The following is a 13,552-nucleotide window of genomic DNA, read 5'->3' as shown; positions in this document are numbered from 1 at the left end:
TTCAGCTAGTGTTTATTTAAACCAAGATTATTTGCGGTCCAGTGAAAACATTGAGCCATTCGGCACCCAGATGATAATCACTTAAGTTCTTCGCAGTTGGTAATCTCAACAAAAAGCCCTTTCGGTAAATGCAACTGGATAAGCAAGCTTCCATACGTACGCAAAGAGCGCACTTCTCGAAGCTTCCGAGAAGTTAAATAAAAACCGGGCGCAAAGTCTTTGTTAAATTGCTCTCAAACGAAGTTTGTAGCAATAATATTGGTCCTGTTTTTTTATGCGATTTTTCGCTTGACCGATTTTTCGTCTGGCCCGTTTGACGTTATTCCTCAAAAATTGGTTGCAGTCCTCAAAAATTGGTTGCAAAATTGGTTGCCTTTTGGTGTGATCGATTTTAATTTTGAGTTAATTAAAGATAATGAAATAATTTTAAACGAATTTTGGCCGATTTTCGTCTGTTTTCTCAAGTTTTTTTTGTATTTCTATTTTTTTTGCTTCTCGCTGTTGTTTTTCTTGTTCGTTCTTTGATTTTGAGTTTGAGCCATTCTGTAGGTTTAAATCCTAAAGGTTGCCACAGGAGACTAGGCACGGGACTTTTATCCAACAAACAAAACACAAATTTCCAGTTCTTTTCAGGTTGGCTTTTTAATTGCTCTTGAACGAAGTTCATAGCAATTATTGTAAACGTGTGTGTCTTTTTTCGCTTTCGTCTTTTTGTGGCGAATTTTTCGCTTGACAATTTTGCGCTTTTCTTCTAGAACATTCTTTGACTTCTCAAGTGACTTTTTCACGCTTTGATTCTTCATTTTTGAGTGATCTCTATTGCATGAAGTGAAGCTAATATAAAATCGGTTGCAGAATAGAGTTAATTGATCTGTAGCGCAGTGGTTGTGGCTGTTGTCTGGAGGTCAGTGGTTCGAATCCCGGCGGGGAAAAGTTTTTTGCACCCATCAAGAAAAATTGATCTAGGCTATAGCCCTTGAATTAAATTGCCTCGCCTGTCGTTCAAGAGCAATTCTTCCGACATTTGTCAGTTTGTTTTTTATGCGAATCTTCCGATTGACAATTTTGCGCTTTTCTTCTAGAACATTCTTTTTCTCCAGTGACTTTTTCACGCTTTCGTTATTAATTTTTGAGTGATCTCTATTGCTCTGAAGTAAAGCGTGTTGCTAATATAAAATCGGTTGCAGAATAGTAAAGGTAAGTGTTTTGTAGTGCAGTGGTTAGTGCGTGTTGGCGGTTGTTCGAGAGGTTAGTGGTTCGAATCCCAGCGGGGGCGAGGTTTTCACACAAAAAGAAAAATTTATCTAGGCTACAGCCCTTGAATTAAATTGCCTCGCCTGTCGTTCAAGAGCAATTCTTCCGACATTTGTCGGTTTATGTTTTTAATTGTTTGATGTTTCTGTGAGGTATTGGGTAGGCGAATGCTCAAGCAGAAGTAATATTTGGTTCTAAAAATGGTTGTCGTGAAGTGGCGTGTTAGCGTTTTCTGGATTATTTTGTCGGAGCATTTTTGTAAGAATATTTTTTGACTTTGTCCTTCGTTTCCTGAATTCTTTCGGCTATGTTTTTAAAATCTGTTAAAACATTATAATTTTGAAATCAAATTGAAGTGATGATTTTGGTCACGCTTAAACAGGACATGGAGTGAAAAAGAGTGGTCTTGCGGTCTACAATTTTAATCTAATTTTAAAGTAGAGTGAGGAAACAGTGTTTGAGTAAAATTCACTTTTTTGGTTTTTTGTTCACATGGCGGAAATTTGACGTCGAATTGTACTGTTTTCTTTTGATTTTTTCTGATATTTTCTAACTAGTTTTCTTAATTCATTCATAGTCTTGACTCCTGACTTACTTCACTCACTGTTTTAACTGAATGGACTTTAAATTCTTTCAATCATTAAATTACGCAATGTAGTGAATACGCCCAATGTCAAAAGAACGAATTCAAAAGAAATTGTATAGAGCCTTAAGTCAGTGCTTGACCGATTTTTGGTCTGGCCTGTTTAACTTTATTCCTCAAAAATTGTTTGCCTTTTGGTGTAATTGATTTTAATTTTGAGTTATTTTAAAGATAATGAAGTAATTAATTTTAAACAAATTTTGGCCAATTTTCGTCTGTTTCCTCAAGTTTTTTTGTATTTTTTTCTATTTTTCTTGCGTGTCGATGTTGTTTTTCTTGTTCGTTCTTTGATTTTGAGCCATTCTGTAGGTTTATATCCTAAAGGGCGACACAGGAGACTAGGCACGGGACTTTATCCAACAAACAAAACACAAATTTCCAGTTCTTTTCAGGTTGGCTTTTTAATTGCTCTTGAACGAAGTCCATAGCAATTATTGTAAACGTGTGTCTTTTTTTCGCTTTCGTCTTTTTGTGGCAAATTTTTCGCTTGACAATTTTGCGCTTTTCTTCTAGAACATTCTTTGACTTCTCAAGTGACTTTCACGCTTTCATTCTTCATTTTTGAGTGATCTCTATTGCATGAAGTGAAGCTAATATAAAATCGGTTGCAGAATAGAGTTAATTGATCTGTAGCGCAGTAGTTGTGGCTGTGGATCTGGAGGTCAGTGGTTCGAATCTCGGCGGGTGACAAATTTTTTGCACCCATCAAGAAAAATTGATCTAGGCTACAGCCCCTGAATTAAATTGCCTCGCCTGTCGTTCAAGAGCAATTCTTCCGACATTTGTCGGTTTATGTTTTTAATTGTTTGATATTTCTGTGAGGTATTGGGTAGGCAAATGCTCAAGCAGAAGTAATAATTGGTTCTAAAAATGGTTGTCGTGAAGTGGCGTGTTAGCGTTTTCTGGATTATTTTGTCGGAGCATTTTTGTAAGAATATTTTTTGACTTTGTCCTTCGTTTCCTGAATTCTTTCGGCTATGTTTTTAAAATCTGTTAAAACACATTATATTTTTGAAGTCAAATTGAAGTGATGATTTTGGTCACGCTTAAACAGGACATGGAGTGAAAAAGAGTGGTTTTGCGGTCTACAATTTTAATCTAATTTTAAAGTAGAGTGAGGAAACAGTGCTTAAGTAAAATTCACTTTCTCGTTTTTGGTTTTTTGTTCACATGGCGGAAATTTGACGTCGAATTTTACTGTTTTCATTTGATTTTTAATATGATATTTTCTAGTTAATTTTCTTTATTCATTCATAGTCTTGACTCCTGACTTGCTTCACTCACTGTTTTAACTGAATGGATTTTAAATTTTTTCAATCATTAAATTACGCAATGTAGTGAATACGCCCAATGTCAAAAGAACGAATTCAAAAGAAATTGTATAGAGACTTAAGTCAGTGCTTTATGTAATCAAGGTGCTTTGCGATTTTTAGCTGACATTAGTATTAAGCCTAATATCTTTCAGTTTCGAAGCTAATTTATGTATAGTTCCAGAATCTAACAAACTGCACATCAAATCAGAACACATTTTTACACTTAGAGAAATTTTTTAATTTCAATTCGTTTTTGTTTCTATCCCAATGTGCGTGAAGTGCATCAACGGCGGCTATTTTCCGGCAATTTGTCGACTATGTTTATCTATTGTGGTGATAATTCTCTAATTGAATTTTGTGTATTATGGTCATAATTTTAATTTGGTGAAACAGCTCCGCGCAAAGTTCTATTTTGTAGGGAATTTTTCAGGTCTCTTGCTGCTGATTGAATCATGAAACAGTTTCATCTATTTTAGATGAAAGAAAAACTGTTTCTATTTTTCTAGATCTTGCAAAAGCTTTTAATTCCATTTCGCATAACGTTTTTCTTTCAAAAAAATTGAAAGGTATGGTTTTGCCAGGAAGCGAAAGTATTGCTGCTTTCATTTCTTGCCAATCGCAGACAAGTAAAACTTAATGGCATGTTCCCTGATTGTGAAATTGCGAATCACGGTGTGCCACAGGGAACTGTTTTAGGCCCACTCATTTTTCCTTATGTGAACGATTTTTCATCTTTTATAAACACAAAGGAGGAAGTTATTCAGTTCGCAGATGACACAAGTATTGTCTGTTATGGAAAGGAAAGTAGCTTTTAAAGAAAAGTCAGGGAACTTTTACAAAAAAAAAACAATATGTAGAGATGAACAAACTACATTTGAATACAAACAAAACCGAAATCATCTTTTTCTGACACAATAATTCTCATTTTAGATCTATTTATAAAAACGAAGCTCTCACAACGAAATATTGCAGATACCTGGGTATTCAAATTGATGGGAGCCTTAATTTCGATGAGCAGCTGAATAAAACCTCAAAAAAGATGGCTCATGCTATGAGATCAATATGCCTAATAAGTATGCGCGCGTCCCCTGAACGCGCGCATTCTTCTTTGAAAATCACTTTTGCTTTCACACATCGTTTTCGGTAATCTTTCAAATTTTCCAAATTTTTGCAAAAACCTCAAAACGCCTTAATCGACAGATTAACTGTGGTATAAAGGTGTGCTTTCTACGCAAAAAGTATGACAAAGCGAGAGATCTGCTGATACAGGCAAAGAGCCTATCAGTTTAGCTAATAATAGCAAAAATGTCACTAATCAAATTTCGTTATGATATAGCCAGACCAGAAAATTCTAAAAATTTTCACCGGTATCTGAGTCTTCGTCAAAGCATTCGACTAAAACAATTCAGAATTAGACAGAATGTCAACCAACTTTGGAATGAATTCGATTGTTCGTCAATGCGTACAAAAACGGAATAAGTTACCACAATGTCTTCGGCTGGCAAAAAATGAAAACTTTTTTAAGAAAACGTTGAATGATTTCTTGCTCTCACATGAAAAATTCCTTCGAATAGTAACGTAGAAGCTATGAAAAGTTTTTTTTTATTTTTAGGAACAAAACAACGAACGAAAATTTTTTGGTGATTCGTCAAGGAAATTGATTGATTGATGTTTATTGTTTTGCTTGAACGATTTGAAGTATTTTTTTGTTTCAAGTATATTTAAAACATATGGTTAAAATTTTAATTTACTTGTTGCAAACAAAATTCGAGACGCAAAGATTTTTGTCATGCCAAACTTTGTCCTCTGCTTGAATCGCAAGACTTACGATTTATTTGTAATATTTTGGTGAATTCGTCGGTAAGCTTAGGTAAATTCTTGGGTTTATTTTGTAATGCAGCAAATGTATCGTTTTTAGGCTGTAAGACGTGCAAGAAGAAGCTGGTTGATGAGGGCAATGGATTCTACAGGTGTGAGAAGTGCGTGACGTCATCGCAGGAGTTCAACTGGCACTCGGTGATCTCTGCTAACATCGCCGATCACTCCGACAATCTCTGGGTCACCCTGTTCAACGACTCGGCCGAAGTGGTGGGTCTTTTCCTCAATTTTATGTTCTTTCACTCTTTCAAACACTCGATCTCTAATTTGTAGGGTTGAAATCGAACATAGTTCTAAGGTATCTGACTGTTTCTGATGTCCAGAAGGCAAAGAAAAGTTAACATATGGAGCTATTAGCTATAAGAGGGGTTCAAAATGATTGTAGTAAATAAAACTTGAAATAAAGCCTCAGAGATCTTAACTGTGACAAAGGACAAAGCCATTATTAACAAGACACTAGAATTTTTAGTGAGGGGACTCTAAGCAGGCGCGACTACTGTGACAATGAACCAACACTGGTCATTTTTCGCAGCGCTATGTCACCAACTGATCTTTTATCTTTCGAACATTGGTAGCTCTTATAACAACTCTTATTTCTCGTTCGAGGCTCCAGCTCTCTAGTCAAGTTTATCTTCAACACGTAGAACTTACTTTCTAAACTATGTGAAGTCTATATTATACACAAATGTCATTTGTTTATAGTTTTAGGCTACACATTTTTTCAAAAAAGCACTTCCTTGCATTTGAAGTGAACCGATTGTTTTTGATTCGCATAGATCTTGATAGTTTAGGTTCAAAATTAGCAATGAATTTATTTCAGGTGTTGGGAACTGACGTGAACGAACTGGGTCGGTTGAAGCAACTGGAGTCAGAGGGCACAGATGAGTCTGCCTCGGCTCAGTTCAACAAGTTCTTCGCAGAGGCCAATTTCAAGTCGTATCTCTTCAGAATCCGAGTTAAAATGGAGAGCTACAACGACGAGACGAGACTCAAAAGCCAAATTGCCCAAGTGTCCAGTGTGAACCCAGTTGATCATGGACATAAACTCTTGGAGGAAATCGACAAACTGTCCCAGAAGAAGTAAATTTTTAACTCACTTGACTTATTTTGGCTCTCATAAAAACTCGAAGCCACCGCTCAACATCTATCTATGACGAATTGACATACAAATTAAGTCAAAGTTGCGATGAGTACAATTTAGATTGTAGTTACAAATTATATTTAGTAACAACACTAGATATACGATACCGGTACACTTTTCAGAACCAATTGAGAAGATATTGAATTATGTGAAAACTACTTAAAATATGTGAAATATTAATGCATCAAAAAAGTGATCTAAAAATTGTTGAGAGTTGGTAACATCTTGTCTAATTGAGCCGAGTGTGGTATTTTGTTGAATATGCAGTTACAATTTGTTTTCTTTGTTGAATTTTTAATGTGAGTTTGATTTATTCTTGTACTTTGTTTAATAGGAGTGGAAGAAACAGTCTTTGATTTATGAAGTCTTCCTGTCTTTGAAAGGGGGATACACTTTCTTGAAGTACTCTTGCGATTTGTCATTGTCGCTTTTCGATGGAGTTAAACAGATGTGATTTAATGTGACTTTCATGCAATATAAAATTTTAATTTTTCGTGTAGTTTTCTTTTGGCGGTTATTTAGAGCATAAAAATGTTTTGATACAGTACTTGTGAAAGGTTTCATCGGGGAAACCTGAGGCTAGCAAAATTTGAAAAATTAACAAAACCATCCTTAGAAAAATTCCATCAAGGCAACAAAATTTTCCCAGACCTTTGTACAAATTGCTGAGAGAACAGAGTGGTTTTCTGTTCAAGTCACTAATTTGAGAGCGATTTGAAAAAATTTGAACTTTTTCAGTCACAGGCGTTTCTCTCAATTATCTAAACTCTTTTGTCAAATTAATTTGTTCTAGAATTTTTGGTTGTAAATTTGAGCAGTTTTGCTAATTTTTAATTGCTCTCAAAAGAAGTTATATTAGTACTGTTGCAATTATATTAGTCCTGTTGAAATTATATTAGTCCTGTTGCAATTATATTGGTCCTATTCGTCTTTATGCGATTTTTCGTCTGACCCATTTTACTTTTCGTCCTCAAAACGAGATTAACAGGTAGAGTCCAGCGCACAAATTCTCTACAAACATTGGTTGGATGACTGATCTAGCAGAAGATTTGATTAAAAAGGTTCTCTGAATAATGGTTGGAAGGTTATATCTTATAGTTTTGTAAAGAATTTTGTTCGAATTTTAAAGAATTATAATTCTTTGCCTTCGCCATCGATTATAGCCTTCGCTCATTTTATATCCAGTTACATTGTCTGTCAGTTGGTAGTATTTGTTGCGAGCTGGCTGTATTTGTGTTACAAAGTCTCTAGCATCACTCTTGCAGACGCAACTTGAATTAATTTTTATCAGATGCTTTTTCAGTTTTTGTCAGTTAGTTTTCCCATGTAAATTTTCCTGTATTTGTTTTAAAATGCTGAGTAATCAAATGGGAGTTGTATCAGGTCAGTGAAGATGGCCAATCTTCTACTTCGTGTCATTTCCAGAATTAATTCTGCCTGCTATCTTTTTTATGATTTGTTAACACATTTTCATGATTTTTTAAGTGAAAATTTACATTTTCATGCGAGCTGGCTGTCTTTTGTGTTACAAAGTCTTTCTAGCATCACTCTTGCAGACGCAACTTGAATTAATTTTTATCAGATGCTTTTTCAGTTTTTGTCAGTTAGTTTTCTCATGTAAATTTTCCTGTATTTGTTTTAAAATGCTGAGTAATCAAATGGGAGTTGTATCAGGTCAGTGAAGATGGCCAATCTTCTACTTCGTGTCATTTCCAGAATTAATTCTGCCTGCTATCTTTTTTATAATTTGTTACACATTTTCATGATTTTTTAAGTCCACTTTGGAAAGTGATTTGAGTCACGTCGTAGCAGGAAGTGTAGCGAAAAACCAGTGGTTTCGCGGTGCGATTTTTTTTGTTCCCATTACAAAGTATAGTGGGAAAATAGAATTTGAACAAAAATTCGTTTTCTCGAGTGTTTTGTTCACATGTGGCAATTCGACTTTACTTTTGCTATTTTTTTCCTTTCCAAGTATTTTACCAATCCTTTTAATGGCCATTTTTGGTCTAGTCTTTGGTTTAGTCGAGGAAAATTCACTGAATTGTGTCAGTACTTCTGCTTGGTACTATTCAGGTGTGCTGTCTTTTTTACGACTCAAAAAGGACTCGGACAATTTTTTAGGGTATATTTAAAAGTTGACGCAAAGGTCATTGACGCATGTGCAAACTAAGCGTTTAGGTGAAATGGTTGAACGAACTGAAGATCAACCGCGGCTTTTTGAAGCTGATTTTTAAAAATTAACTGCAGTTTTTAAATCATGGATGTTTCTCTCAATTAGATCGAAGTGTAATAATTTGGAATTTTGTTGGGCTATCTGAATGACTTATTTATTACACTTTTAGGTCCAGTTTTCAGATCTTTACCAATTTGCCATGTTTTTTTTGAAGTTTTGTAAACCTCAAATTTTTATAGCAGCTTGGGAATCTACTAGTAAGTCTAGCAGTTCTAGTGGTCTTTCAAATAGACTGATTTTTATTTCGAGTTCTTTTGCAGGAAAAAAGATAAATTTCTTTCGATTTCGTCTGTTTTTTTAAGTTTTTTGACTACTTCTGATTTTGTGCTTCTCGGTGCAGTTTTTCTTGCGCATTTTTTCACTAAGAGTTTTTTTAGGTGTTGATACTATGAGGTAACACTTGAAATCTACAAATTGCCCTTTTATGAAATAAATTATTTATTTTTAGGTTTTTTTGTTCTTTGCATATTTTGTAATTTTTACAAGTATTCTGTAACAAGTACTCGGTCAGTTAATGATATACCCAAAGATTACAATGAACTTTTTTCCAGAATAAAGGTGGGAAAATTGCATCTTGGCTTTTTGTTGAGAAGAGATTATTACTTTTCAATGTCCTTCGTCATTACCCTCCCTTTTCCTCTTATTTCTCTTTATGAAAACATTTTACGTTGTCTGTCAAATGGTAACAATTCGTTGAAATCTACTTGTATTACAAGGTACAAGGTGTTTTTAGTTTTTGGCAATAGTTGTTTGGAAAGTTTTTCTCAAGAAAAAAAATAATTTCTTAGTCCGGTATAATTTTAGTCCCTCTAGTCCCGAATATTTTTAATTAAATTATTTGCTTCTTTTAGCTAAATGAGCGTTTTCCTTCACTGAGCTACCATTTGTTTTTAAAACGTTTAAGTGAATTTGCGAATCTTGCCTTCATTTTTAGCTCTTTTGTCCCTTTTTTAGTCATTAGAACTGCTGGAAAACTATTTTCTGACTTTTAAAGCTATATATGTTGCGGTTAAGGTTTTGGCCTGTAGTTATGAGGTGTTCCTAGTTTGGCGACACTGGTTTTCAAAGTTTGTGGTTTTTGCAAGTTTTTGTCAGTTTTGTCTTGTTTTTCCTTGATTCCCACAAGCTTATTGTATTGTGTGCTCTTTCTAATGATGCATAGAGTTAATGTTTTCAATAATTGTGGTTGTTTAGGACTTCTTAAGAATTGTTCAAGATTTGGCTGTTCATTTTTTCGCATGTAGCGTCAGTGGCTTTGTGGACTCTCGCAGATTGATGTTGTTGTAAAAACATTACGGGTCGGGTAATTAGTCAATTCAATTCTTTGATTTGTAATTCAGGACGCGTCGTGCTATGCTTTTTTGCTTTTCCTGTTGATCACTTTTTTTATTTTACTTAAGTCACGATTTTCACGCTTGACCCGCGACTTACCTCACTCACTCTTTCAACTGAATGAATTTTTAATTTGGCCTAAATTCTGCATAAATTCAGTTTTCAGTTGATAAACCGAATTAAGTAGTATTGAACTGTAGAATTGAACTGAAACTTAAGTAGAATTGAACTGAAACTGCTCGCCAAATTAGTTTACTTGGGCACTCAGATTTTTTCTGTGTTAATCGCGATAAGCATCAAGCGCGTTAACAGCGGCTATCTTATCGTCAGTTTGCCGGCTATAAAATAGAATTTTGAAGGTTTTTATGATTACTTAAACCTAGTGTTTATTTATGCACTTCTGCATAATAAGCAGAATAACTGATTATTCTGCTTTTTACGATGACAGCTTGCTCCTGGTTTAAATGAATTGTGTATAGCTGTCTCTACTCAGCGCAATTAATTTCAACAAAACTCAAAATTAAGTTTTCCTCAAGCGGAACATTCTTTGACCGCTTGAGTCACTTTTTCACACATTAGCTCTTCAAAGTCGCTCTCGGTCTGTAAAAAAGCTTTTTGGAAAAAAGATCTGGAAAAGAAATCAAAGGCATCGTTGCTGTGTGGTTAAGATGACAGACTACCAGCCGGCAAGCCAGTGGTTCATGCCCCTATGGTGTCCTTTTTACGGCCCTAAAACTTCTAAGCCCCCGTCTGTCGTTCATCCAACGTTAGTCTGCGTATGTCAATATTATTGATTGTTTAAAATCAATTAACTAATTTAATAGCCAGTGGAGAACAAAGGTGACTGAGAAAACTTAAATAAAGTACACTACTTAAACCAAAACGAGTACAAACCTGGAATTTTTCGAACTTTTGTGTAATTTGATGGCCAATTCTAAATTGGCTGATTGCTGAACACGGCTTTAAAAAAACTTTCTAAAAACGCGGGGTCTCATGACAGCTCACATAGTTCTAGGAAAAAATCTTGCAGGCAGCACAAAAAGACATTAATGATATCATTTGATTTTAAAATGTTGAAGTTTTGACAGTCTTAGATATTCAACTTGAGTGCTTAGAGGTCCTATATAGCACTGATCTTTGAACGAAATTGATCAGTGAGGCTCAATACTTTATTTTTATTATTTTTATCTTAAAATCAAATAACATATCGGATACAAGATTTGTCAACTCCAAAAACAAGCTTGATACCCTTAATTGTTTTGATTGATTGATGACTTGATTCATTTTGTTTTGTGAAATTTGAGGGTTTTTTTGCTTTACCAATCAATTCTTTATAATCTGGAAATCTTTCTTGAATAATTAAAATAGGCGAACTTTTAGCGGCAAACACATCGAAAGCCACCAAACTTCTGAAATTGAAAACAAAACAATGAAGAGAACATAAATATTAACAAAATCAGGGATTATTTTTTAAAAATTTCGTTACCATTTCGAATAATCCTATCACTCAAAATGTTATTTAGAAGATTTTAGAAAGGAGCCGTCACTTAGCAACAATAACCAGGAACCAGAACAATGATAGAGATTGAAAAAAGGAAGAAAGGAAAACAGATAAATACAGGAAAAAAAGAAAGTATAACAAGAAATGATGTCTACAGACGATTGTCTCTCAGTAACCAATTAGAAGATTTTATAATCTAACGAAGTAGACAAAATTTGCAAGGGTTTCAACCGAACTAACAACTATATAGTTATAAAACTAAAAAAAACTTACTAATATATTTATATACCTAGAATCATACTTAAGTACCAATTATTTTATACACAACAAAACTTAGTCCACGCTCCTCAGAAAAAAACGAACATAACGGTTGTTTGATTTGCTGACGAGTATTCCATGTTTCCAGAAGAGATTAGTCTTCAATAACATTTTTAGTTTTCAATATGCATGTACATTGTTTTCAGCTCGGGAGTAGATGGTGTTCATCCACATACACTCACATCAAAAATACATACGAAATTTCAAATTGGTTTTTGTCGTTGTAAATATTCAAGTTTTCCGAATTTTCAACTGAAATAAACAATTGAAAGAAGAAACTACACAAAGGGTAAAGAAAAACATCTATCTAATTCAGAGGGCAAAAAGGGAACCAAAACTTCGGATTTTAGTTGTTCTAAAACCATTCTTTTTAAATCTAATGAGTTGAATATTTTAGTTTACAGGTGACTTTCTCCATGCCCAAAAACTTTACTGACAATTAAAACCACAAATTCAGGTGAATGGAAACCAAAAGAAGCTGAAAAAAATTGGTGAGGCATGTATGTGCACTCTTCATGAAAAAACAATCAATTTTCATGAAGAGAATTTTTCACCATTTTGCGTTTAGGTAAAGCACCACCTGAATAATTAGTACTATTGGTTACAAAACCATAACAGGAAAAAGCCGACGCAAACCGAATTTGTTGATACATTGCTCAATAACGTAAGCATCAAAATGAACAATTTTTTTAGGAATTTTATTTGCAGGCTTATTTCACCAATAGAGAATGCTAACCTCAAATAATACAGAGTGCTAATTGAATAGTATTGAAGCCAAAGGGTAACTTCGTAGTAGCCAGAACAATTTTTTAATCCAATATATTATTCAAACAGTGGAGAAAAATTTACAAATGTTATAGAAAAAGTACTTTTGTCCACACTAAGCCACCGGATAACAAACTTAAATCGCATTCTAGGGAAAGAAGTCCTCCTGACTTTTCGCAGATACACTCACTGGTACTATTGAAAAATATTGCAGATAAGAAAAGCGTCGCTAGAAAGTACCTTGCTAAATTTACTTTATTTTACTCAACTGATTGTATCTGCTGATCAAAAAGCACAAGAAGGTTTTTTCACTTTGGTGGACTTTATTTTAGTAAAACACCTCGGTTCGCTTTATCTCATTACAGCTGCAGCGTTCTATTGTATTTTGCCTTGATTCGGCTCCACTCATAATCATGCTAACTTACTTGATCATCGCACTTAGAAATAATCAGTAACAAATATTAAAAAAATTGTTGAAACAATTGGTTAGGTTTCAAAAATATTTGTTATCTTTTTACGACGAAAACTCAAGAGTGAATAGTTTAAACACAGAAAAATTTTTTAATCTGTTAAGGAAGTTGTATAAACATTTAATAATGTAGCTTACAAACTAAATAAATAAATCCAAAGTCCGTTGCTACAAAAAACTGGCTGTTAGGAAAGGGATTACAATTTTATGATAAAATACCTCCAAAATGTAAAATTTAGATTTAAATTTTTTTCACGGAAACTAAAACGTCAAAACAATCTAAAACTAACGACAAAGTCTATACTGTATGCTTTTACTTGATCTGGTGGCTTGGAGTACAAAAGAAAACTTATTTTCTCAAAAATGTTAAGTGTTTCCCGGGATCAATTAAATTTTTCAGACTTGTCAATGGTACCCCCTCTTTGATATAGATATTGAAAGGGGTACCGCCGTTAGATATAAAGAATGTCTAACATTAACTGAAAAAGACAGGCCTGTCTTAACTTAAAAAAGTCGGTGAAGATCCCAGCAACAAAATTGTGAAGGGTTGGAACAAAAAATTATTAAGTTGTTTCAACAAATCGACAGAAAGAACGGCAATGCAGAAAAAAGAAATATACGATTTTTCAAAACTGCTATGTTAACAAAAATTTCCATCAATAAATTTCTCAATGTTTCCTTTCAAGTTTACGCAACTAATTCTAT

General features: G+C 34.1%; 1 protein-coding gene across 1 annotated transcript in view; it reads left to right on the top strand.

Annotated features, from left to right (window-relative positions):
• LOC142344532 (replication protein A 70 kDa DNA-binding subunit-like) overlaps window positions 1–6,728 on the top strand; it is a 52,399-nt gene extending 45,671 nt beyond the window's left edge. The window contains exons 7-8 of the mRNA XM_075396277.1: window positions 5,129–5,298; window positions 5,909–6,728. Of these exons, the coding sequence (XP_075252392.1) occupies window positions 5,129–5,298; window positions 5,909–6,172 (434 nt within the window). The 3' untranslated portion in view covers window positions 6,173–6,728. The remainder of the gene's footprint in view (window positions 1–5,128; window positions 5,299–5,908) is intronic.
• The last annotated feature ends 6,824 nt before the right edge of the window (window positions 6,729–13,552 follow it).

The sequence above is a fragment of the Convolutriloba macropyga genome, chromosome 8 (assembly GCF_964194025.1).
Source record: "Convolutriloba macropyga chromosome 8, txConMacr16.3, whole genome shotgun sequence".
NCBI lineage: Eukaryota > Metazoa > Xenacoelomorpha > Acoela > Convolutidae > Convolutriloba > Convolutriloba macropyga.
Note: the sequence above shows the minus strand (reverse complement) of the source record. Positions and strands in the feature narration are given on the sequence as shown.